The sequence below is a fragment of the Plectropomus leopardus genome, chromosome 18, assembly GCF_026936395.1.
Source record: "Plectropomus leopardus strain MGB_pleo_1.0 chromosome 18, ASM2693639v1, whole genome shotgun sequence".
Taxonomy (NCBI): Eukaryota; Metazoa; Chordata; class Actinopteri; order Perciformes; family Serranidae; genus Plectropomus; species Plectropomus leopardus.
In genome coordinates, this window is record NC_142193.1 from 24,780,355 (window position 1) to 24,805,093 (window position 24,739).

The following is a 24,739-nucleotide window of genomic DNA, read 5'->3' on the forward strand; positions in this document are numbered from 1 at the left end:
AAAACTGCTATGTAAAGTAATAATAATTATAATTAATAATAGTTTAGATTTGACACTACTGGTCAGATGCTTATGAGACTAATTTGTACTTTATGTTACTCAACTGATCCTGTCCTGGTGGCTGCCTTACTGATTGGACCTCTATGTGAACAGTAACAGACTCAGTCAGTGCATTCGACCTGAGGGTGCGGACAGGAAAGCGAAGAGCCCAATGAGTCCCTAATAGGGTATGAGTGTTGTGAATAGGGGTAATTATATGAAAGCAGGCAGGCTGTGGTGTTTAATGCTAATTAGCTTTAATGACTTTTTAAATTAAGGATCTCCAACACTAATCACATATTAAAGGGCACACGTGGCTGCAGGGGTTCAGTTACAAAGACCTTTCAGGTTACCTTGACATTACAATATGAGCACAAGTCCTACGATAAAAAGTGGAATAATCCTGACCTCTACTGGCAGAAATTGGACCTGCAGGGGAGTGATGGGATCTGGTCTCCAGGAGGCACACACACATTGTAAGACATGCCTGACCTTCACTGCATTCACATTTCACATAGTTTGCCTCTAATGGAGCAGCACAGTCCAGGTTTGCACAAGCTTGAGCAGACTTGATTAAAAAAAATTGAGAAAAATATAACACTTGAGCAGCTTGCCATACAAAAACAAAAGCACCATTGTGTAGAAATTACTTTAAAGTTGTGTTAAAATCCAGTTAAATGAAGGCATCATAAGCTCCCGGATTAATACTTTTTTTAAATGAAGTTATTATTCACATAATAACTTTGAGCTCAAACTTAACCCTAAGCTTATTTGGAAGTTAGAGTACTCTGCCTGCACTGCTAAATAACAAAGCAAAATATAGAATCCAGTGATGCATCATGAAATATCCACTGAATATAGTGTGAATAAAAACAAATTAATTATGTGAAGGGTTTTTAACTTCTACAAACTGAATGTCTTATGACATTAGGTTAAATTTATATTTGCTTTTCATTACAACTAAATTTTACAATATCATATCATTATATTATTATATTATCTACTTGTTTTTTTTTTTTATCAATTATACATTTTAATTAAATTAAAACTAAATCTCACAATATTATATTATATTATATACTTGTTTTTAATCAAATCTTGTGGGCTGATAAATTAAAATAAAATACAATTACAGCATTAATTTTCATAAATCCAAAATATATATATTATTTAATTATGAAATAATAATATTAATTTATTTTTATTATATGATATTTATATACTACTATGTCAGCCGATGAGAAATCAACATAAATAAACAACTTAGCTAATAAAACATGATAGATAAATATCTTTTTTATACTGTTTGCTTTCTGTGTGCATTAACAAATATATATTATTTTGAGAGGCACACTTGGTGGTCGCCTATGTCGCCCATAGGAAGGTCTGCCACTGGGTGAAGTTATGGGATTGTGACTTGGTTATTCCAGAGCTTTTCATAGCTAAATCATACACACGTCACTTATTTCAACTAAAACAGAACAAAGGAGATACAAGAATTTTGTCCGTATGACAGACCAAAATTAAGTTAAGGTCTTTCGCCTTTGCATGATGTGATGAAAAAACATCACAAATCAAATCTTTTAATTTTGTATTTTTTTGGTATATATCAAAAAAAACAATGACCTTCTCCTGTCACCTCTCGTGTTGTTGAACAAACTAGCTTTGGTGCATAATCCTCTTCTGAATAAGATCATATCTGAGCTAAATATTGACTGTTCTGGGAGTTGTGCGGTTTTAATGTTTTAATGTGGATACTTTAAATTTCACAGTGGTGAGTCATCCGCTCAGATTACTGAATTCACACCAGAAAAAAACGAAGAAAGAAGATGATGCAAGTTAACAGGATTAGCCTGTTTTTACACTATAACACTACTAGAGGATCATTTTTTGGTAAAAGTCTTGAGTTAGTTCATCAGTAACAACAGTAATCTGTGTTTTTTTTGCATCCTGGTTTGCAAATGTCAGCTCCGTTCTGTTTCAAGCCAGAAAACTAGTGTGGCTGATAACAGAAAGGTATTGTTTAAACAGCCTGCTCGCACCATGACGTCCAAGTCTTTCTTTCTCTTTCTCACTCTCTCACTCACTCAGAGGCCGAAAACACAATTGGCTTAGGCTTTCTTTGGCTTATCCTGTGCTCTGAACATAGCAGAGACAGTGAAGCTCCTGTGAGATACTCTGTATAAAGACTCAGACGATGAAAGAAGACCAAGATAAATTGTTGCTGCCAGCCAGGAACTTCAGCATATTAATAGAAAGCCAAATAAAAAGTTTACAGACACCACATTGGCCATCATACTGTCGCACAGGTGTTGGCAACTTTTTCTGCATGTGACGTTTTGATCCCTACCTCTATTTTTAAGCATCTACACATGTAGACGTCTATTCATAGCTCACTGTACACTTTTCAGGGAACCTTTCAAGTCTATTCATAGGACCTGATTTGAATAAATGACAGCGTGTGATGCACGTGTGTGTGTGTGTGTGTGTGTGCGTGCGTGTGCGTGTGTGTGTGTGTGTGTGTGTGTGTGTAAAACGTGTGGGTTCCTCCCTCCATTTAAATGAAGAGACGGTTGCACAGAGACAGTGGAGAAGTCTGAGTGATGGAATGCTGCCCTGCAATATTTGTGGCTTGTAGGGACACACCTGTAACACACACACACACACACACACACACACACACACACACACACACACACACACACACACACACACACACGCCAAGGCTAACTTTGACACTGACAAATCATGACATTTATTTTTTGTACTAAGGGACTGTTTGTTACTTAAGCACTGGGGAGGGACATTTAACTTTAAGCGATCATATAAAAGGCTCTAGGGATGATGTTCATACATAACATGTTGTTGTTTTTTTTTTTTTAATTGCGTTAATTTCAGGGAATTTCAGGGCCGACATTCCTGTCTTTATGGAGCTGTACTGAGCTGAGTTTTAAAGCCAGAGTGATGGTACTGGTATCATATGAAACTAGAAATCCTAAACTAGAAGACATAAATAACCCAGTGGTACCAGGCCATGCTAGCTTGTCAGAAAGGGGAAAGATAACGTTCCAAAGTTAGGCTAAACTTTGCCAAAAAATAAATAAATAAATAAATGGCTATTTCACAGGGGTCCCTGTACCTCTGACCTCAAGATATCTGAATGAAAATGGGTTCTGTACCCACGAGTCTTCCCCTTACAAATTCCCACTTTATGCTTGTCCTATGTAGTTTGCGGAAAAAAACATGCAGTTTTTTTTGCATGTGGTATAAATGTTTTATTTTTACCTAATGTATTTAAATATTCCTCATACGCAGTCTTGCAATTGATAAAACCTACAAACTGAGCATAAAGATGCAGCTAATCCAGCAACACTTGTAGTATATAGAAGAACTTTATTGAAGATGTTAATACTGAGGGGTTGGAGCTGCCTAGTGGACAAATACAGTAAATGCCATTTTTTAAATTTACAAGGCAATCAGACTAATAAAGTAGAAGTAGAAATGTGGCAGTGAAAGAACTGCGGCCCATCATGTTAAAAGAGGCAAACAATAAAATGTGTCAGGATTATGATTACTGACTTGCACTTAGTAGCTGGTTTGTGGTGGCAATACTTCATTATCCACTGCAAGGCAGGGCCCCCAAATGATCCTGCTAAGGGCCCCCAGATGTACAGGGCCCTGAGCTGATCAGACTGGTGTTAGCTGGCAACTTGATTGCCAAAGCTGGCAAGGCACTGCTTTGGAGTGTGCAAGTCACCACAGACTTGTGGATGAAACTAAATCAAAGACGTTAACTAAAGTGCTGCAAAATGTGCGGAAACTGACAACAGACCTGTTGACATCAGTCAACAAATACAGTCATATGCCTGGCACTATTTTTTTTTATTTAAATCTTACCCATTTTTGCTTTGTTTTGTTTTTGTGTGGCCTATATGTGGGTTGTGTGGTTTTGTTTGTTTGTATATGTTACTTTTTTGTGATGAAAACTGAATAAAATATTTAAACAAACGAATACTGTTGTTGGATTCCCAATCAAGAAAATCTGGTAAAAATTAAAAACTTTTTTTAAATTTTGATTTATCACAATTTTTTTAAAAAAATCACTTGACAGCCCTACTATCTCCCTCTGTCTCTCTCTCTATATATAGATGTGTGTACACAAAAACATATCACACCTCATAATGTACTACAAAAAATAGAGTACAGTCCCTCAGCTTATGCATCATATTTCCTGTAGCTGATCCAACTTTCATGATGAAGAAAGACAATTTCACAAGTAGTTTCCTGACAGGAACCTGATTTACCTGAGAGGTCTGTTCACGCAGACACAGCTAAAACAAAAGATACAGGATCTGTGTTTTTAAAACAGCATATCCTTGTAATTTTCCATCCTAAATGCCACCTTGTTAACGAGCACTCTGATATATTTTATGGCTGTATAGTCTCCCAAAAATAAGGCCCACCCTGCATGTCATTTCTGGGAAATTTGGGATGAAGTATAAGAATTCTCATTACTTTGACTCTATATGGCACTCTGAAACGAGTCTGCCCTGTTGCTGTCACGTTACATTTATGACTTAAAGGGTGGCTGTAGTTTTCAATAGGGAGTAAAGGGATTTTCTGTCCCCCTGGCAAGTCAAGCCGCCTTGGTCACACCCTTCCCAGCTTCCCCCCTCCCGCTTTGCCCGCCATGTTCTGGAGGAGGAGATACGTGTAGCCTGGCTTTAGCTGGCTTAGCATTAGCAACACATAGCTAGGCGGAGGCGCAACAAGCTCCCCCTGAACGCCGAAATAAGTACACTATTTTGATTTTTTTCCTTGGAATTTGCGAAACTAGTTTATGAATTTTTATCCCTGGACTAACAGTTAAACCTGACGTGGCCCAAAAGATATGGTAAGTTAACGTCGGCTTTGAAGACAGTCGAGTTGTTTTGTTTTTCCAGGGTGTCCTGTAATCCAGTTTGCTCTGGTGATGTCTCCACCGAGCACCCGTCTTGGATGCTAGCTTGAAGGATTGCTAACTAGCTTAGCATGCTAGTTGGCTGTCTTAGTCTTCAAAAGACGCTTGGGAGCAGACTGTAGTGGTTATCAACTTCCCAGTTGCGTGTGCGATTGAGTGTGAATCAAATAAATGACACGCTTTGTGTTACATTTATGTGCTGAGTGATCAGCAGTTGATATATTAGCGAGAGATGAGATCTGCCGTTGGCTAACAAGCTTAGCTAGCTTTGATCCAACTTTTTTTTCCCAAAGCTAAGTTTTTATCTCGAATTAGGAATTAATGTTAGTCAATTGATATATCTACTAACAAAAATATCAGACTCGGTGGCAAAACTGATTGAAACATAACACATAATAACTCAAACTTTAGTTGGAATACACTCTTTTTAACTGTTTGAGTTAACTAAATTAACGAAAGCAAGTTAACGTTCGCTAGCTTATTTTGCTAGCTAATGACAACTACTTGCCGCAAGTTTGCACTCAACTTGCTAACGTTAGCGGTAACCCCAAATCGGCTAGTTATTCCACCCGATGTATTAAAATAACGTTGCACAAAGTTATATCTCTGCTGCATCTACCATTATTTTGCAATTCAAATAGGTAATTTATTGAAAATATGACTGAAGCAGCTACTCTAGCTTATGTGCTATCAATCACACCAGTTCAATGAATCGCAGTGATTTGTTCTGTTTCTTCCTTTTTTTTGGGAGCGGTATATTTATTGTTATTTCTTTCACCAACTCACCATGCTTTGATAGAAATTACTGCGAAATTAGATCATGCTATTGTGAGTCATCGTGGCAAAACATGACGTGTTGAAGTTATTGAGATTTGTAGGGAAATTCGTTACGGTGTGGGCGCTGTCTGTTTACTCCGTTTCCAATCGGTTAACCCTGCTAGGAGGTAGAAAGGCATGTACACTTACAGACACTGAACAGTTGCAGGGTTTATTTATTTTATGAGGTATACTCGGAGATGCTGGTGTTTGGATGTGAGCTTCAAAGCTGCACATATAAACGTGGCCCGAGAGAGGGGCAGGGCTTTGTCTATTGTCGGGATGATCAGTCAGTCACAGTGGGTGACAGATGCATCATCACCGTCCTCCTCCCTTCCCTGACTTGGCTTTGTCTCCCAGCCGGCCAGGGAGGACAAAAGGCGGGGTGACATACCAATGAGAAGGTGGCTTCTCCTCTCGTCTTGTCCTCACTGCTTCAGGCTTGATGCTCATTATAACTCTTATTTTCTCAGTTACTTTAAGGCTTTTGAAACATGATTTAATGGTTTGATTTTACTCAGGTTAGAACTGATACTTGGGAGGTCCCGATCAAGTTTTTTTTGCCCCCGAGTCCTGATCAGATACTTGTATTTACCGGGATAATACAGCTGCACAATGCACACTTCAAGTACTTAAAGTTCTTAAAATAATCCACTGTATATGCTTGGCAGGTTAATAGCAATTTCATTATTACAAAATAACAAATTAAACAAATTGAAAAATATTTTAATATGGCTCTTATCACAATTCCACTGAGTGCAGCATTTGTTTTTGTTTTTTAGCAAAATAAAAAAGTAAACAAACTAAAATGTGTCCTCAGAAAATAGCTCTCAAATCCACTCAGTACAGCATTTGTTTTTGCAACAAAATAACAAAGCAAACAAACTAAAATTTGTCTTTAGAAATTGCTCCCAAATCCACTCAGTGTAGTATTGTAAAAAGTACAAAAGTACAGAACATTAAAAATGAGTACTATAATCACAATTCCATGTCATAGTAGTGTTAAAGCTAAATTTTAACCATCCCAGTCACAACAGATAAAAAAAAAACAGTCACTACCCCGCTTATTACAATATTATAGTAAAACTAGTTTGCTTAAAACAACTAAAAGGTCATTTAGAGTGGTGTAGCAGTTTAAGATGAACATGAAAAAAAACCAGTTTCTACTAATTTGAAAAGCAGCATTTCAACCTGAATATCTGCTGCAAATCGCGCTCTCTGTTTACGACACCTGTGTGACGATGGTAGTAAACAAAGGATTGAGGGTGCATGCTCAAAATAGCCGATCCCGAACAATTTAAAAAATACGATGATATAGATCCTTTCGATCCGGTCGGGACATCCCTTCTTGATATGTTTGTTCGTTTGTCTTGAAGGAACCTAATCCTTGAGCAGCCGACTGGTTGAAGATTAATTACTTGTATATGTTGCTTGTGATTACACTGACATGGAGCCCAAATGAAGATGGTGAACAGACCGGCTGGATAACTTGAAGTCATGCTGTTACACGGTCTCTTTTTCACACAAAGATATTGTCACACACACACAGTGGCACCCAGTTGTGCAAGCCTTCTATCTCCAGATCAGCTTTACTCTTGCTGTTTGGGCCTGGCAAGGCAGACCTGTTCTCGGTGTACTGCTCTCAACTCTTAATGCTAATCACAGTTTACCTGGGGTTTGCCAAGACACACCCAGACACTGGCTCATGCACACACACGGAAGAGGTTTGGCTTTTCGTGTTCTTGCATTGAGCAGTGCACTTGTTCACTTTCTTCTTGGTGGACATTTACCATCATGTTGGGATGTTCCTGGAAACACCCCATAGGTCATGGCATTATCTCTCTCATTCTGTGCTTTCCTTCTCTATACTGGCCACACTTCAAAATCAGCACAGCAACAACTGCTCTGAGTCATCTGTTAAGCCAGATTTATGCTTCTCCACCGCTGTGACTGTGTTATAGATGTCAATCACATTTTTCTGTCCCACGTCTGAGTCCTTTGATTCTGAGTATCTTGCCACATAGACCCTGTTTTGAGTATTTGTATAGTTTTTGACATTGTCATATCATCTGCTTTTTGTGTGCTTTGCAGTTCTTGTGTAGGTCATTTATTCACCTCGCCGTTAGGTTCCAGTGTCAATACACAGTGCTATGTGGCATTTTTGATAGCTGACATTCTGCAGGGGTTCCCACACATTCACTCACTTGCCATGATTGAAACAACGGCTGCCATGAATAGATTTTTATATTTTTGGACTTTGACTGTCATCAGAAGCGCTATTAAATTGTATATACCATTTGGTTATTAATTTAACCACCTTCGGAGCAGAGAGTGTACTCTGGGCACAGGCAGAGCAGCAGAACGCCAGACACAGTGAAAGTGAAACTAAATACAGTTGCAGCAGCTACTCCTCCAATCCATCTGTGTGATGTGCTCAGCTGTGATCAGATCGCCTGATCCACCCATGATTCAAACTCCACAAACTGCTGAGGAAAAAATTATGTCATGAAGAGTTACACCTACGCTGCATTCAGGGACCCCCAAAAATATGCAAATTTTAGAGGGGACACATAATGTTACAAAGGACACACATAAGATTAATTTTGTTAAATTTACAGTTCAGCAAGTTAAAATGCACCACCACAACACTACATTGATATGTTGTCAGTCTGCTCTGTGCATTGATTATATACTCTGAGTAACTGTGTTTAGACTATGTTGTCCTCTCTCTATAGAGTAGTTATTGCTTCAAGAAGGTTTGCAGAAGAAAATGACTTTGTTAGGTCACACTAATTTTATTTGCCACAGACATTTTGTCATTGTTGCATGGTCGTGCCCTTATGCTTTTTCGTCAGCTTCCTATTAAATTAATTCTTAAAATGTAAACATCAATATCAAATTATACTGCTGTTAATTTTGTTGTGTCTAAAAGCCTTTCCATGTAAGCCACAGCTCTGATAATAACAGTAAGCTTACTAGTGTCTTATTTGGATAAAACAGGATACCACACGCTTAATTTGAATTTTCTGACTTTGCATGTGCACGCCACTGTGTCGCCCAAGTCCGTTATAGTGGTAATGTGGTTACTGTTTTGCAAATGACAAACATTTACGAGGTAAATTCTCTTCTCTTATACATTCAAAAAAACTTTGGACTGAGGCCAACTTTTTACATGGTTGTAGGGCACTGTCAGTTTTCTGCTGATGCTACACTTCCATCCATCTCTATGCATTAAATGTCATAGATTTCTGCACGAAAATGACAGCTTCGTGGCAGAAAAAGATCCAAATGTGTGGAAGGCAACATGACTAATATAAAGAAGCAAAATGTAAGGAGTGGTAGATGATGTATAGAAGATCCATAATGTTAAATGAAAGTCAATGTTAATCCAGTGTTGCCACTAGGCAAAAGTAAATACATGTGTACAAGTAATCCGATCCAGGAGCTAGGACCGCTGATTGAATTATCGAGAATATTATGATAAATGAGGGACTAGATTGGCATTGAGTAGATGCTGTTATTTCCCTAATTTAGTTAATTTCTTCTCAAACTTCCTTGACCTCCATGTGTATCAGGCAGATACAGACAGACAGGCAGAGACAGAAGCTGCAAGAAGTAGACCCTGGAATAAATGATTTCTATGATTATCTTCCAATTCTAGCAACAACGAAGCATGATGGTAATATGACAAGACTGACAGGCTCAGTTGTTCAAACATAACGAACCTGCATAGACGCATGAATAGCCTATGTATTTCAACACATACACACACACACGTTTTGTATGCCGTCTCCTCTGGGCCTTGGGGCTCGAGTGATCTAAGCACAGAGGGGCTGAAGGAAGGCGGGCCAGCGGTGTCTTGTGGTGGGGGTTGTTCCGGGGTGTGGGGGGCACTGGGATGGACAAGACAGACTCTCCTCTCTTCCTCCTGTCTGCCATGGGTGAATAGGTGATTATAGCAGCAGATGTGTCATTAGGTCTGAGCTGTATTCATGCGGATGCAGGGTGCAGGAGGGTGACGAGGGAATGCTTGGGGGGGGCATGCGCCACAGGAATCACATTTCACTGGTGTTTAGTAAATTTAGGGGATGTGCCAAGTTGTTTTCTTAACCCTTTCTCTAACACTCACACTCCTCCTCATTTCCTCACCCGCATTCCCCTCAGCTGTCTTTCCATGGCATTGCTAGACAGGAAGCTACCTAAAACAAATGCATACATAAATGTGCTCAGCCACTTGCTATTTTCGAAAATAAAACATTGCTTTTTAACACAGACTCTGCATAGACTGCTAATCATTTTTAACACTCTTCCTTGGTTCATGGAAGTACTACCTTGTGGGGCATGTCAGTGCACGTGTAGTGCGGGGATCAGATTACTGAATAGGTGAAGTCATCGCAGGTCTAGATATGGTGGCTGTTAGAGGAACAGTTGTCACGGAAAATCTCAATGGACTTAAGATGCGTTTTAAGATGAGATTTAATGAGATTTGGTAAGTTTGCAGTTGATGTGAATGTGTAAAAGCAGACCAGCTCCTGTGTTAATCTGGCTAAATGATGAAGTCAGGATTCTATTTGCATCTAAGATCAAACTGTATTGCACTATTGTATTTCACTGAATCATCTTTTCTGTCCTAGCAGCCCATATCACATAAACATAAGGACATGACTTTGTAAACAGAAGGCACAAAAACCATAAATGTTTGTTTCATATCTCAAAGTTACACTAAAGTGACTTTTTTCATTGCATATGGAAATTAGATAAGTAGGTCTCACAGCTGTGAGTCTTAACACACTTTCCATATTTCTTTTGTGTGTCAGGAAGTGATTAGTAGCTGCGCTGCTGATCTGTTAGAAACAGGACTGAGAAGTCATCAGTCACCTCTGTAGTCATCATCAGACTGGAAATGTTTTATCTCCCCTGCCACCCACCAAAGGGTGGAAACACATTTTTACTCACTCATTGCGCTGGCGACTCTCATAGCAAACCACTGACTGAATTCTAATACTGCAGTGATGGGAAAGAGTGTAGATAAAGACTCATAAGGACTCATTAAGATCTAAATAGTTTGAGTTTGCTGCTTGAATTTTCAAAACTTTGAATCCAGCTCTGCTAATGATTTGGGGGGTGTTGAAATTGATCGTTTCTAAGAAGCATTGGGATGTCGGACATGGAGAATTCTGCATTGATGCACTGACAGCACATAATCGATTATAGCTATGTGACATTGCTTGTTGATTTTCCGGCTGCGGCTGCACAGTAAATTTCTACATTTCTAGAGAACGTCCTGGTAGCAACCAGCGCCATGTGGTACCAATGTTGCATTGCATTGTGGGATAACGGAGTCAGCTGACTGCTTGTATTTATTGATGAAAAAGTAGCCATGTACATTAATATAGAAACTTAAGGATGAAATTCAGTTGGAATCGAATCGTTCACACGACAATGGTAATCGAATCGTGAGACCAGTGAAGATGCACAGCCCTATACTTTGTGGTATTTTCCATTTTTGGTGCAAAATTTGCCATTTTGGGTCAGTAATGTATTAGGAACACCTGCAGACAAACTGTGCTTCGTCAGCTCTGCCTTGAAAATTAAGTTACACCTAAAACAATATAGAAATTATAGCATTTGCCCACCTAGCCGAAATTCTGTTAAGCAAGTTTTTGATGTGCTTTTTGACAGTAACTAGAGAAAAGCATCACATCACTATCTTGGTAGAATTGCAGACCTTTTTGATAAAGTGAAACACTGTAACAAGGACATTATCCTGTGAGACACCAGTTGTACCTTCTTGAAACAGTTTGTGCATTTTTGATTATTATTTTTAGTTTAGTGACTACATGGACCTTCTAATTGGTTCCCAGTAATCTTATGTTTGCTTTTGAATGTCTTGTGTTTTCCACTCCTATTTTTTATCCTCCCGGCCCACCCATTGAGCAACTCAACCATCATGCAGACTGAAATTATTTATTTTCAACACCCTGCCTTGTAATTTGAAACTGAGTCAGGTTACTGTAAACTCAAATGAGATCACAAAAGTGGAAACACAATTCTTGGTCACAACACCCCAGCCCTTTATAACAAGAAGGAGGCAGGCTCACAGAAAGTGCGTGGAAATTGCTTATCTAAGTGTGAAAGGATTAAACATATTGTTTTGTCTAGTTTCATAAAGGAAGGCACTATAGCTGCTCCTATAAATACAAATTATCTCCACCATCTTATTGTTTAGGTGGGGAGATGGGGATTACGACAGCAACTTCAAGAAAGACACTCTTGATTAGATGCATGACTACCATATGTTTTGCAGCATTTCTTTTGCTTTTAATCAGTTCAGTGTCTAAAATTTTGGGACCTTTTTTTCTTTAATGTTTCTCTAATGAAAGGTAAGTTGAATTAAATATTAAATGCTTCAAAGGTGACCTTTTTAAGGAAGGGGAATTTGATCAGTTTGGAAAGTTGGAATACAACTTTCTTTTGAAAGAAACATGAAGTTGTTATCATGCTGTAACAAAAGATGTGACCAGTTGGTTGTAAACTGATTAGAACAAGGAAGTGTGGCTGTGTTTGCTCTTTTAGTTTGGCTGTGTGGAGAAATTTTCTCCGTTCTTTTTCTGTTACCTATCCTAAATGTTGTGTCTTCCTTCCACTAACCTGTTATTTGTCTGTCTGTCCCAGGTGATGGCGTGGTCATGTGTACAGCCAGCACTGTGTGTGTGGAGATGGTTTTAACAGACGCTGTTCTGGAGGACTCAGGAACACTGCACTGGCCTGGAGAAGCCTCATAAACAAACATACACGTACACAACACACACACACCTGTACACAAGGAGATTTGCACACACACCACGCCACCGCCGTGCCTTGAGAAAGGACACAGACGCACGGACACATAACACAAGCTTCACCTGAAGCCACGCACACATATACACTGTGTGTGTGTGTGTGTGTGTGTTTGCCTCGTCACACAAACATTGGTTGAACATTTTCTTCATTCCCGTCTGTCCCATCTCCACCGCCACCATGCCAAGGTCCACCATCCGCCGGCAGATGAAGAACATGGTGAACAACTACTCTGACGCAGAGAAAAAAGTCAGAGAGGCCACTTCCAATGACCCCTGGGGCCCGTCGTCTTCACTCATGTCCGAGATCGCCGACCTCACCTACAATGTGGTCGCTTTCAGCGAGATCATGAGCATGATCTGGAAAAGGCTCAACGACCACGGCAAGAACTGGCGCCATGTCTACAAGGCGCTCACGCTGCTCGACTACCTGATCAAGACGGGCTCGGAGCGAGTGGCGCTGCAGTGCAAAGAGAACATCTTCGCCATCCAGACTTTGAAGGACTTCCAGTACATTGACAGAGATGGCAAAGACCAGGGCATAAACGTCAGGGAGAAGAGCAAGCAGCTTGTGGTTCTACTCAAAGACGAGGATCGTCTCAAAGGAGAGAGGTAAGAGCTCTGTATCTCAAATTTTTAACAGATAGTTAAAGTTCTTTAGGCTCAGTTTGTGTTTTTGCACGTAATTCAGAATAGACCAAATCAAACCTGATTCTGCAATCTGGGGGATGTGGCAGCGATTGAATTCCCTCCCTAGCTGTAACTCTGCACTTGTCCTCTAAAGAGACCCCAAAAAGAATCATAAATTTAGGAGCAGATGGTTTAAATTGGACATTGTTCATTAAAGCATCATGCTTTAAGCACCCTTGCTTCTGCTCTCAGCTCTGGTGCTGAAAGCCAGTGAGGTTGACACAACCACACCAGACCCTGGCAGTACTTCCTCTGCTAAACAATGACGAGTGCTTTCAGTGCCCAATTTTATTACAGCTGACATTGTGTTTCCACACCTGTTGGTGCTAAACAAAGATTGATCCCCTGGATGTCACGCTGCTCTATATTTCGTCTGCTGTTTTGTCATTTACAGTGGATCTCTACCACAGATAAGAAGTGCAAACAAGGTTACCGCACTTGAAAAATAGCGGCACAGTTGATGTCTTTTCCAGATCAACAGTCCAAAACAAAGCCCGCCATGGACATGAGTTTTCTGCTTCAGTGAATTTTTGTGACTATACTTGAAGATTTGTTGTGTTATTGAATATCGAAAGAGGGTGACTAAAGGATACTTTTTTTTTCAACCAGCTTTGTATCATAACAGTGTGGGTAGTATGTGCAAATGATCATCCCTTTATCCAGCCAATTCCCAGATCTCCCTGCCCCCCTGCTGCCTATTTCTAGCTTCAAATGTTTTCAGAAACATGTTTTAGCATACGGTTTAACTGTAACACAAGATCGTTTGTTACCAGCTGACCACCATTGTGTCAATCAGACCAGTTTGCATTACGTCACAAAAAAGGGGGAGCGTTATAGTGCTGGCGCAGCTCATTGCATTCTGGGAGTTATAGGTTTTCTACCTCTCCCACAAATGTGACAGTCCATTTTCTCTTTTTTTGGGTCACGAAGCATCAATTTAAAAGTATTTGTGTGTTTCTGCTGCAGAGACAGATTAGTTATATGAAAAGACCATCTTGCCTACAGTGACATACTTCTTTAAGGTCCTGTCTACACAGATATTTTCCTCTCATCCCCACACAAACAGACTTTTAGGAAATTGATCTCAGTATTTGCTGTTCTAGTTCTCCGAAGAGCAATTAACATTCAATACCTCATGCTTATTTAGTCTTTTAGGACTTCTCACTAAGGATTATAATAATCTTAACTCTTGTCGAGATGGCTGATCAGAGCTTGTCTTGTCCCACTAGGTCTCAGGCTTTGAAGACTAAAGAGCGTATGGCCCAGGTGTCCACCGGGAGCAGTCAGATGGGCTTTGGCCGAGGCTCATCTCAGCCTAACCTCTCCACTTCCTATAGTGAAGAGTACGGCAGGTCAGAGGGCTCACCTGCATCCTACCATGGCTGTGAGTATAAGCTAATAGCTGCCACATGGTCTGCACTCACACAGGACTCATTACATATGTAAAAGCAACACAGTTAATTTAGAATATTGTGTCCCAGTTCGTCTAACTTTGGCCTACATCCTGAAACCTGCCCCTCCCCCCGCTCTGTCTCTGGCTTGCAGTCCCGCAGTGGGGTTGCATTCCTCAACACACACACACACACACACACACACACACAGAGGAGGAAGCAGAGTTCACCCCCCTTGCCTCTATCATCCACATGACAGAGGAATCTGCTCCTTTTTTTCAATGATACTTTCACTCCTCCAGAGACACAGTGAGGGAGAGATATAGAAATGCAATGACAGACAGAGAGAGAGACATGATTAGATGATGATTGGACTGAGAGATACATGATGGAAATGAAGAAGTGAATGGAAACCAGACCTGGATAGCCTTAGTTGAATAAGAGGTGCTACAGAAATGTCTGTTTTTGTTGATGAAGGGTTCAATGACAGCTGTTGGTTTTATTTTCTACTGATGCACATTATTGCTGCCTCCTGTAACCAGCAGGATATATTGACTAGTCGGATATCTTCATCTTGCAAAGCTGGTAATATATTCCTCGTGAAATAAACTATTTAAGGTGTCCTCATATTTGGTGACATGTTCTATGATAAGTCATCATAGCTCTTGTGTTTCTACTGGTGCTCATTTCTTCTAGTTGCAAAAGCTTTTTCAAATAGAGAATAAAAGCAGAGTTCAAATGGATTGATGGTAAGATGGAGTGAGATATTTGGAAAGAAACAGACATTGCAGCCAGGAAATGCAGTAATGCAGAAAGGGACCGAGAGGAACAATGGAGAAGTTCAAATGAAAGAGTGAACCTTGGCCTCTTTTCCTTTCATCCCTCGACCCCCGGTCCTTTGTGCACAGCAGGATGGAGGTGTGTGTGTGGGCCTATGGATGTGTGTGTTTTGTCTGTTGACACACATGTGATTTGTGGGTCCTACCTATTGCATGGAGTGCACGTTCATCTTTTACTTTGAAGCCTACATTCCTGCATGTATGTTATGTTTGAGGCTCAGAGGCCGAAGCTCCGGCGGCTGAGTCATCAGATGAGAAAACTGAAGGAGAGACTGGCCAATAGGAGTGAGACAGGGCTGTCGCTGTGGGCGTTTCCACGGGGAGATTTTTGGGATTCCAGTCGAACTTTCCAAGTATTGTCTCCAGAAAGGGTGTGAATGAGCGGTCATGTAAGTGTTGGTGTTAACCTAGCATCACTCCCCCAAGTCCTTAACGTATCTGAAAGGGTCTGAAATGTGCTTCATCTAAAGCAGACCTCTTAATTTGATTTCAAAGCGTGATCAGTGATATAGAACCTGGATCGACCTTGTCGTGCCACACCCACAACTGTGTGTCCATGTGTGTTAATGTTCGCTTGTGCATTAGCGTGGCAGACCCTAAATGTATTCTTAGGCTTAAGTTTCCCTGAGGTTGATGAATGAGCCAGCTGTAAAATCAGGTTTTTCATTTTCTTTTTTTTTCTCTGGTTCAATGATATCTTTTCATCTCAGTTTAAAAGTTCAAATAGTCCAGCACTACTTAAGATCAGCATGAGTTAAGCAAGTTGACTTAAGTTATGGGATGCTATTTAAGCAATGTTCAGCGTTTCACTAACTTCACATCAACATGTTTAACTCAGTTTGTGCAGGTTTGGGTTTTTTTTTACATTTGAGCTGATACCTGTGCTAGTGATGTGGTACCTTCGCCCAATGGGACCTTTTATTCTCTGTTATAACAAAGAAATCCTTTTTGAACAAGATGCAGTGGTAAAGTAGTTGATTACAAAAACAATTCTGCTCCTCTGCTCTTTTCTAATCACACATAGAGATGATCTTATGTCTCTGTCTGCTTGTGTGAGTGTATGTGTGTCTGCTCATGTGGCAGTGAAATTAGGGTTTTACTAAAAGTATATAAGAAAGAAAATAGTCCATATGCCTAAACTATGAGGTTGGTGTTGCAGCATTAGTTTTGGCTGTCTGAAAAGGCATAAGAGTTGATGCGGTGCACCGTGGCTGGCTTTCTAAAGTCTGAAGTCGAACCTGCTGGCTTATTGGACCTCCGTTGGCAGCATTGGAGCTCTTTGGCTGGCTTCTGCGATTTGGGGTATTTCACAACACTTCTGCCTCTTATCTAAACCTGGTGTTCTTACGCAGATATGCTCTCAGGTACAGAAATTGGCACTGATAGATTCACTGTTAATCAGTACTTAGCGTGTTTTCACATTTGGCCCGATTGTTTCATACCGTACCCAAGCATGATTACTCCCCCCTCCCGTCTTCCCCGCGGTCAGCTTTCACATTAGTGACATTGTTCTGTGCCGGAGCACACTTGTATATGTACACACTCCGATACAGTAGGTGGCGGCATGGACGTAGTTGGTTTTCAGTGTGCCAATACACACAAAGAAAAAGAAAACCACTTGCATCATCAACTATGAACATTTGTTTATATTTTGCATGGGAATGGACTCAGTGCTGCACAAATACAAAAGTTTAAGTGTGGACAAGCTACCTAACCATTGACAGAAGTTCAGTTATAATGGCAGTGACCGCAGCACACACCTAGCATTGCATGGTTGCTCCCACAGCTCCTGCGGACTGTACTCGAGTACACAAGTGGTGCCGGAGACCACCTTTTCAAGCAGACTCATTTCCGAGTCTGGTACACTTGTGTTCACACTAATTAAATGAATTGGACTTTGGGGTCAAGTGTACCCGTATCCGAGCCCGGGTCCCCTAATGTGAACCCATCCTAAAAATACTGAGTTCAGTACCCTATCGTAGTTGTTTGTCTTACTGCGTGTACATGTTTGGTATGAATAGAGTCAGGGCCCCAGAGCTCCATGCATTTTCTCTGTTGAATACCTAAGTTTTAATAAGGAGCTTTATTTCTCTTTACTGTCATTCACCGTCTTTGGTTGTCTGGCATCCTCCTGACCAGTGCCCCGTCCATACTGTGTCTTTGCTTCCAACATTCCCACAATGGTCTGGAAAAATGTACATTAAATCACAGTTTCACGCCTACGGTCTGGAAAATATATGAAGAAATAATATAGAAAGTGCATTTAAAGAATTGCCTCACTCACTTGGTTTCAAACGGCCACCTAATTCTTTAACTAGAGAGACAAGAGACAGGGTGTCTGCAAATGTTGAGGTAGTTAGAGGCTGAAACCCTGGGATAAAAATCCACTACGCCGTTATAGCCACATAAATCTGATAGAGATGACACTAGTGGTCATCGGCCCATTTCGCTTGAATCACATGCTGCACTTAAGAGTCTTATCTTTGTATAAATTATTTTGCTGGCTGAAGTTTTTTTTTTTTATGTTTTAGTCGTTTGCTTATTTGCTCAAATATTAAATGCAGCACCACAGAAAATTAAGATTAGATAAGAAACAACTGGAGTGAACAGCCAAACACAAATGGTACTTGCAAACATTAGAAGGAATGCTTTTTTAAATGTATGTCTCTGCTAGCAGGCAGAGCGGTGTCTGTGAGAAATGCCAAGAAACTGTGATTATCCATATATGGTCCATTCCCACAGTGGTGGGCAAGAACTTGGTGTCTTTTAGTTGGCTTTGAGTTTTGTTTATTTGTTCTTCTGACTTGCTACTATCAAGTGTTGGACTGTGTGTTATGTGATGCCAGTTTAGTGTTTTCTTTTACGGCTTATTGGTTGAAAAAACTTGTTTAAGCCCTGTTTTGCTTTGCAGTTGTTTTCAGAGAGATTTAAATAGAGCTCAAGGAAAATATTGCCTTTTGATAAAACAAGGTAATGCATCTTTCAAACATGCTAATGGCAGACATTGGTGAATGCATAAGAAAAATATCAATTTGGCTCAGGATCAGTGAAGGAATTTACACTGTGCTGCTAATATCACGGCACATATTTTGCTAAGGATTGAGGTCCCTGCATTTCCCCATATTACCATACCATTCCAGGATATTTTGCAGGGTTACATTGTTCATGTGTGGGCTTTAGTACCACTGTGTTCGCTGTCTATTTAAGGCAGACATATCGCCACTGTTTCGGACAAGGCTAAAGTCCCACCAGCTAACCAAACACACCTTTACCCCTGGTGCTTCTGGTCACTTTCCCTGGAGACACACAGCCTTAAGATGGAGCCTGGGAGACATGGGTTTGAGGATCATGTTAGGCAGGAAAGAGCTAGGCGGTGAGCAAAGGGGGAGGAGTGGAGACGAGGATGAGATCTTGGGCTGGAGTTGCATGACAAAAGTGTTTAATTCATTATGAAGGATATGTATGTTATCATTATTGTTCTTCTTTATGAGTCATTCAGAAATTAGGCTCTAATTCTACTACTTAATCATCACAAAATAGTAAGGATGGGTACTGAAACCCAGTATTACACGGGCACTGATGCAGAACTCCTAAACACAGGAGCATTGATAAGCTCCAATGTCAACTGTTCCACTAACAATTTTGAAGAAATTAAGAAAATACTTTTCTTGTTTATTTAGGTTACGTAAATGCTATATCTTACTTGTTTTTTTAATATCACTGACTCAGTTTCTAATTTGCAACAAGATAAAAACAGTTGTCTGTGATGCATTTTCAGTCTTCAGTCTAGAGGAGATCTTTCTATGTCTGTAACCAGCTGCATGGGCAACGGATGGGGCCAGAGCTGCCACTCTGTTATATATTATATATTTTTTCTTTTAAAACACCCCCAAAAGAACAGATAGGAGCAGTGTTAGAATATAGATCAATATTAAGCAGTATCGGAAAGAGCATTGTACAGTTAAAATCTGAATGATACCCATTCCTAAATAATAGGCTCAATATGTTGTCAAACATATTCCCAAATTGTTATGTTCAGAGCCAATTCAAAGAAGGCTGAGACTTTTAATTGTGGAAGTAAATGTCAGAGTATTCCTATTTACAAAGAAATTGTACCATTTCCCCATCATGGAAACATTTGATGTAGCATATTCACGTGTAATGTTTGTATAAAACTGCTGATGTAACGTCTGCTTCCTGCAGATGTCTTTTGGCAGTGAAGGACAGCAGGATGTTCGTCAAAGTGAGAGGTTTCAAAGTTAATTGTGTCAAATAGTGAAACTAACCATCAGTGTTTCCCCAAGTCATATCTGTGTCAGTGTTGTTGTTTTGTCTCTGCACCGAGCCCAAAGTTCAAAGTAATAAAATGATGTAACAATATGCACAAGATCATCATGGTGTGATGAGTGTTAGAGTGTATGTTTGGGAGTGTCCACATCAGCAGCGGGACATGTCCTGACTGGTCTTAGCTGTTTGGAGGAGAGACGAGAGAAAAAGATTAGGCAGGCAGACGGAGTAGGACGATGTTTATTATTTAAGGAAAACAAGAACAACATTAAAGTCTGAGAGGAATCGTCTGGCCAAAAACCCCACAAAACGTTAAGATTTAATTTGCACACCACATTTCTTTCAGTGCTGTTTATGAATTAATAAATTTAGCCCAAGAAAAGAGAGGTTTAGTGTACCAACACCCACATTATTCACAAGTATGAAACTGCACAAGCTGAAATAGTGACATTATAGATGAAGAAAAGTCATGCATCATATTAAGTGATGTGTTGATGTCACCGTCACCCCCTCCCACGCCATGGTTCCCACGGAAATAGCAATGCAACTCTTTCCAAATTCAAAGACACATGGTCCCACTTTGAATTAGGAACTTACACTTCAGGCTACCTTAATGATCCTGATCTTTTGGCACTGTAACTTCCCTTGGCCACATTGCTGTGTGTGTGTGTTGCCACGTGCAGCGTCTGTGTGTTTTTGTGCTGCCACATGGCCTGGTGTAATCCAATAAGCTGAATGAAGCTGTCATCCCTTACAAGCTCACTGAAGGCCTCTAATCACACACACACACCCACCCACACACAAACATATAAATTGCTTTATGAGGCAACACTAATATTTATTTGTGTGGTCGTGATTCTTAAACCTGGTCCTTGTTTTTGACCTTCAACAGAGAATTTCCATAGCCAGTGACACTGGTTCTCAGTTTAATGATGATATATACAGCATGTGTTGAAATCCCATGTGGCAGTTATGTGAACATATGTTCTGAATGTGTCTGTTAGCCACGTCTCCCAACGCGGGTTCAGAACTGGAGCAGGCCAGACCTCAGACCAGCGGAGAGGAGGAGCTCCAGCTGCAACTGGCTCTGGCCATGAGCAGAGAGGCTGCAGAGCAGGTAAATACGTAAACACGCACACACAGGAAACATATGATAACATGGCCGAGCACAGTTCCATGCTTGTCAATATGTTTTTCTTACTGTGTGTCTGTTTTTATAATCTGCTGGTATTTCACATTACATCTGTGCTTATTTTAACATTTAAAAAGATAACTTTACAGGATGATAAATGCACTTTAGTGCACATTCGGGCCATTGTGCTACCGATACACGTACTTTAAAACTTTTCTGAGACATTTAAATTGATAATTAATATGTTTTCTTTAAACCACTAGGATTGTCTAAATCCCTGAACTTCAAAAATGAAATTTGATTTTCTTGCCAACATGAATATTTCCGAAATTGGCCATATGTGCGTGCAAAGATAATTTTCTTGGGTTAGTGTTTGTCAGTAAAAGCAGAAACAACAAATAATATAATGAGCAACTACATCCAGATTTTTTTTTTTTTGAGTTTTAAACGTCCTGGAAGTTGTATTCAGTGGTAAAGATGTAAATATAGTAAACATTTGTTTACCACGGATATTTTCTGCAGTCTAATGGGAAAATCCCAAAGGCCTTTTTGATGAGGGAACCAGGGCAACGTCAGCATTTGGGTTGGCCTGCAGAAAAACGTCATCTATGGGGCAGTGTGCTCCATTATCCTAACCCAAGTTTCTGTTAAACAAACTGATCTATGACTCCATTTAATAGACTTTACATAAATGAATAGGATATAACAATGTAGTTCATAAAGACCATCCTGCAAATGTCATGCTGTCCAAAATAGCAAGACAAATGTGAAAAAAAATTGAGAAATTGCACGTTCCACTTATGCTAACTGTGCTTTTGGTGTGTGTTCAGGAGGAGCGCATACGCAGAGGGGACGACCTGAGACTACAGATGGCCTTGGAGGAGAGTAAGAAAGGAGGATCAGATTCAGCAAAACTGCCCAAGAAGAAGAGAGAGGTAAAATATGCACAATCATGGAGACTAGACTGAGTCAGTTATTCTGTTATCATGAACATGAAACGGTCTTGTCTCTCCTTGTCTTCTGGTTCTGCCTCACACTATCTGCTGCTTCGTGAGCAGTAATGAAACCACTAACAGGGAGCACACTAGTGAGTTTCCTCATCATTATTCTGCCTGAATAGCCCGCTGGCTGGAGAATGAGGGCACTGAGAGCCAAAAAGTAGAAGTACGGCTACACGACTGTTGCTCATGTTTCATCTCGGCATATAATGACATGACCACGTCAGTATGTTTGAACAGCGTAGGGGATAATGGCTGACCAAACAGATGGTACTTCCTAAAAGTTTCCTCCTTTGTCTGCATTCTTTGTTCTTATTTCCTGTCTCCTGTCACTGGGTCACGTCCTCTGTCTCTGTCTAGCCACAGTCAACTTTGATGGATCTGATGGATGTCCCAGAGCCTGGTGCCAGTGCTGACCCCTGGGGCGCAGGGGCCGGAGCGGGAGCGGGAGCCGGAGCCGGAGCCGGGGCAGCCGCTGCATCAGAAGACCCCTGGCAGTCTTATGGTATACACCTCTTGCACACTCATCACTGGACATGCTCACATTAGATGATCTGTACACATAGACTGTTGTTGTGAAGTATTTGTATACAGAGTTAGTTTTTCTGTGTGTGTGTTGTCTCTGCTTTCCACCTGCAGCTCCCAGGACTGTGAGTCTTTGTTAAATAGGAATGCTGCTCCACTGGCTCAGCAGCATTACTGCACAGAGGGGGGGGGGGTTAGGAGTGTTAAGGGACATGGAGGCTATGGGGGAGTTAAGATATGGAAATGTTAAAGAGAAAATGTAAAAGCACAGATGAAGACTAGTTTTAGAACCTGCACGAAACCACTTTGCCATCATTTTACCCTTTTCACCTTTTTCCTGCTTTCTTCCTCTATTCTTTTTCCTGCTCTTATCCAATTTGACATCACCTTTTGCATGCTTCATCCGACCCACTCTCCCCCGATCCTCCCCAACTCTCCTCAGGGTCTGCACCTAAGCCAGCAGCCCCAGTGGACCCATGGGGTGCTACTCCTTCTGTCCCACCCATGAAGAGCAGTGATCCCTGGGCATCAAACTCCACTCCTGCCGCCGATCCCTGGAGCTCTGCAGCTGCCCGCCCTAAGACTTCCAACACAGGTGACCTTCAGGGGAACAGCTATTTTCACTTTTGTCTACAGGCCTCAGTTGCTAGGGCATCCACAAAATTCCCCATTCAATGCAGAGTATTAGCTTGACAGTTAAATAGCTCTGTAATGCAGTGCATAAATATCTGCACCTGAACAGCTCCTATGGTTTTTTTTCTATTTTATTTTTTACAAAATAACAAACTTGTTTTTTTTTAATGGCTTTTATCACAATTCCACTTAGTGCAGCATTTTTTATAAAATAACCAAGTAAGCACACTAAATGTCTTTAGAAATAGCTCCCAAATCCATTTAATCTAGCACTCTAATAAAAGTACAGAACACTATAAATGAGTAATATAATCACAGTTTCACTTTAAAGTAGTGTTACAGCTGAACTTTAACATTCCCAGTCACAACAAATAAAAATCTGTCGCAATTCTGCTTATTACAGCATTATAGTAAAACTAGTTCGCTAAAAATGAACAAATAAAATTTCAATTCCACTTAAAGTGGTGTATGAAAAAAAATCAATCAAAATCAATCCATGAAAAAAATGCATTGATCTGGCCTGATACCGATCCTTCTGATCCGACCGGTTTAATATTTTCGCCAATTAGTTTGTCTTGGAATGATGATATTTGGAGGATTGTTTAGTTTTCACGGACATTTGCAGTCTTTGAGTTCTCTCTATTTTAATAAATGAAAAAGTCAAACTAAACCAGCTGTCTCAAAAGGGACACACAAAGTCACACAGTAACAAATGCGTACACACATCTGCATGCTCTCATTTGCTTGTGATCATTTTTCTCAGTTGGCCAAATTATCCATTCTCATTCATACTTGTGTTGTCTGTTTCCATTTGTCTGTGTGTGTGTGTGTGTGTGTGTGTGTGTGTGTGTGTGTGTTTGCTGTTTGTTTATATGATTCTGTGTCTGTGTGTGTGCGTTGTCCCCTTTCAGGCAGCTTTGACCTGTTCAGTGCATCCAACGGTACGTCTAAAGAGGACTTCTCAGAATTTGACAGCCTGCGCTCTTCCTCCTCTGTTCCCACTGGTACTCACCCTTGTCTTCGTCTCTCTAATGACACAGTCTTTTGTTTTTTCCTCCGTGTCTGAAATGATGCCTGTCTGCAGATACCATGTCTCTGCGGGGCACAGACACTCCCGTCTTGTCATTGTATGTACATTTCACCAGACCTGAGCAAAGACAATGCTAGAACCACTGGACAGTTGATGAGTTCTCAACCACAAATGCACTCAAATGCTGCTGTAATCATATCAAATAATGGAAAAAATAGCAGTTTGCTCTGGTCTGGTCCCATATCACCGTGGTGTAATGTGATGCAGCTTTTATGTGTTTATCACTAAATGCGTTATAAGACCTGGGCCATCCAGTTAATGGAATCTCTTTTAGATCTTTTGTCATCTGCCTGGTGTGTCTGAACCAACAACACGTTCCAAAATATTTCTTTAAACGCATTCACAACTCAGTTCAGGTTGGAGCGTGAGTTCCAGTGAGCGGTTTGGCACAGGTCTTGAGTATTTTTTCCCATGTGGTTTGCTAGTCTCTGTGTGTGGGAGGGTGACATTGGTGTCTGACTTTTACTTGAGATCAACACAAACACTTCTGATAGAGTCAA

At 40.5% G+C, this 24,739-nt stretch overlaps 1 protein-coding gene across 3 annotated transcripts in view; it reads left to right on the forward strand.

Moving 5' to 3' along the window:
• Positions 1-4,737: 4,737 nt before the first annotated feature.
• Positions 4,738-24,739, forward strand: part of epn2 (epsin 2) — a 28,157-nt gene continuing 8,155 nt past the window's right edge. Inside the window, exons 1-8 of one of the 3 annotated variants that reach the window (XM_042504996.2) lie at positions 4,738-4,933; positions 12,491-13,266; positions 14,574-14,728; positions 20,866-20,978; positions 21,824-21,928; positions 22,352-22,496; positions 22,959-23,111; positions 24,061-24,153. In XM_042504996.2, the coding sequence (XP_042360930.1) occupies positions 12,836-13,266; positions 14,574-14,728; positions 20,866-20,978; positions 21,824-21,928; positions 22,352-22,496; positions 22,959-23,111; positions 24,061-24,153 (1,195 nt within the window). In that variant the 5' untranslated portion in view covers positions 4,738-4,933; positions 12,491-12,835. The remainder of the gene's footprint in view (positions 4,934-12,490; positions 13,267-14,573; positions 14,729-20,865; positions 20,979-21,823; positions 21,929-22,351; positions 22,497-22,958; positions 23,112-24,060; positions 24,154-24,739) is intronic. The other 2 variants (XM_042504997.2, XM_042504998.2) reach the window with 2 other exon arrangements.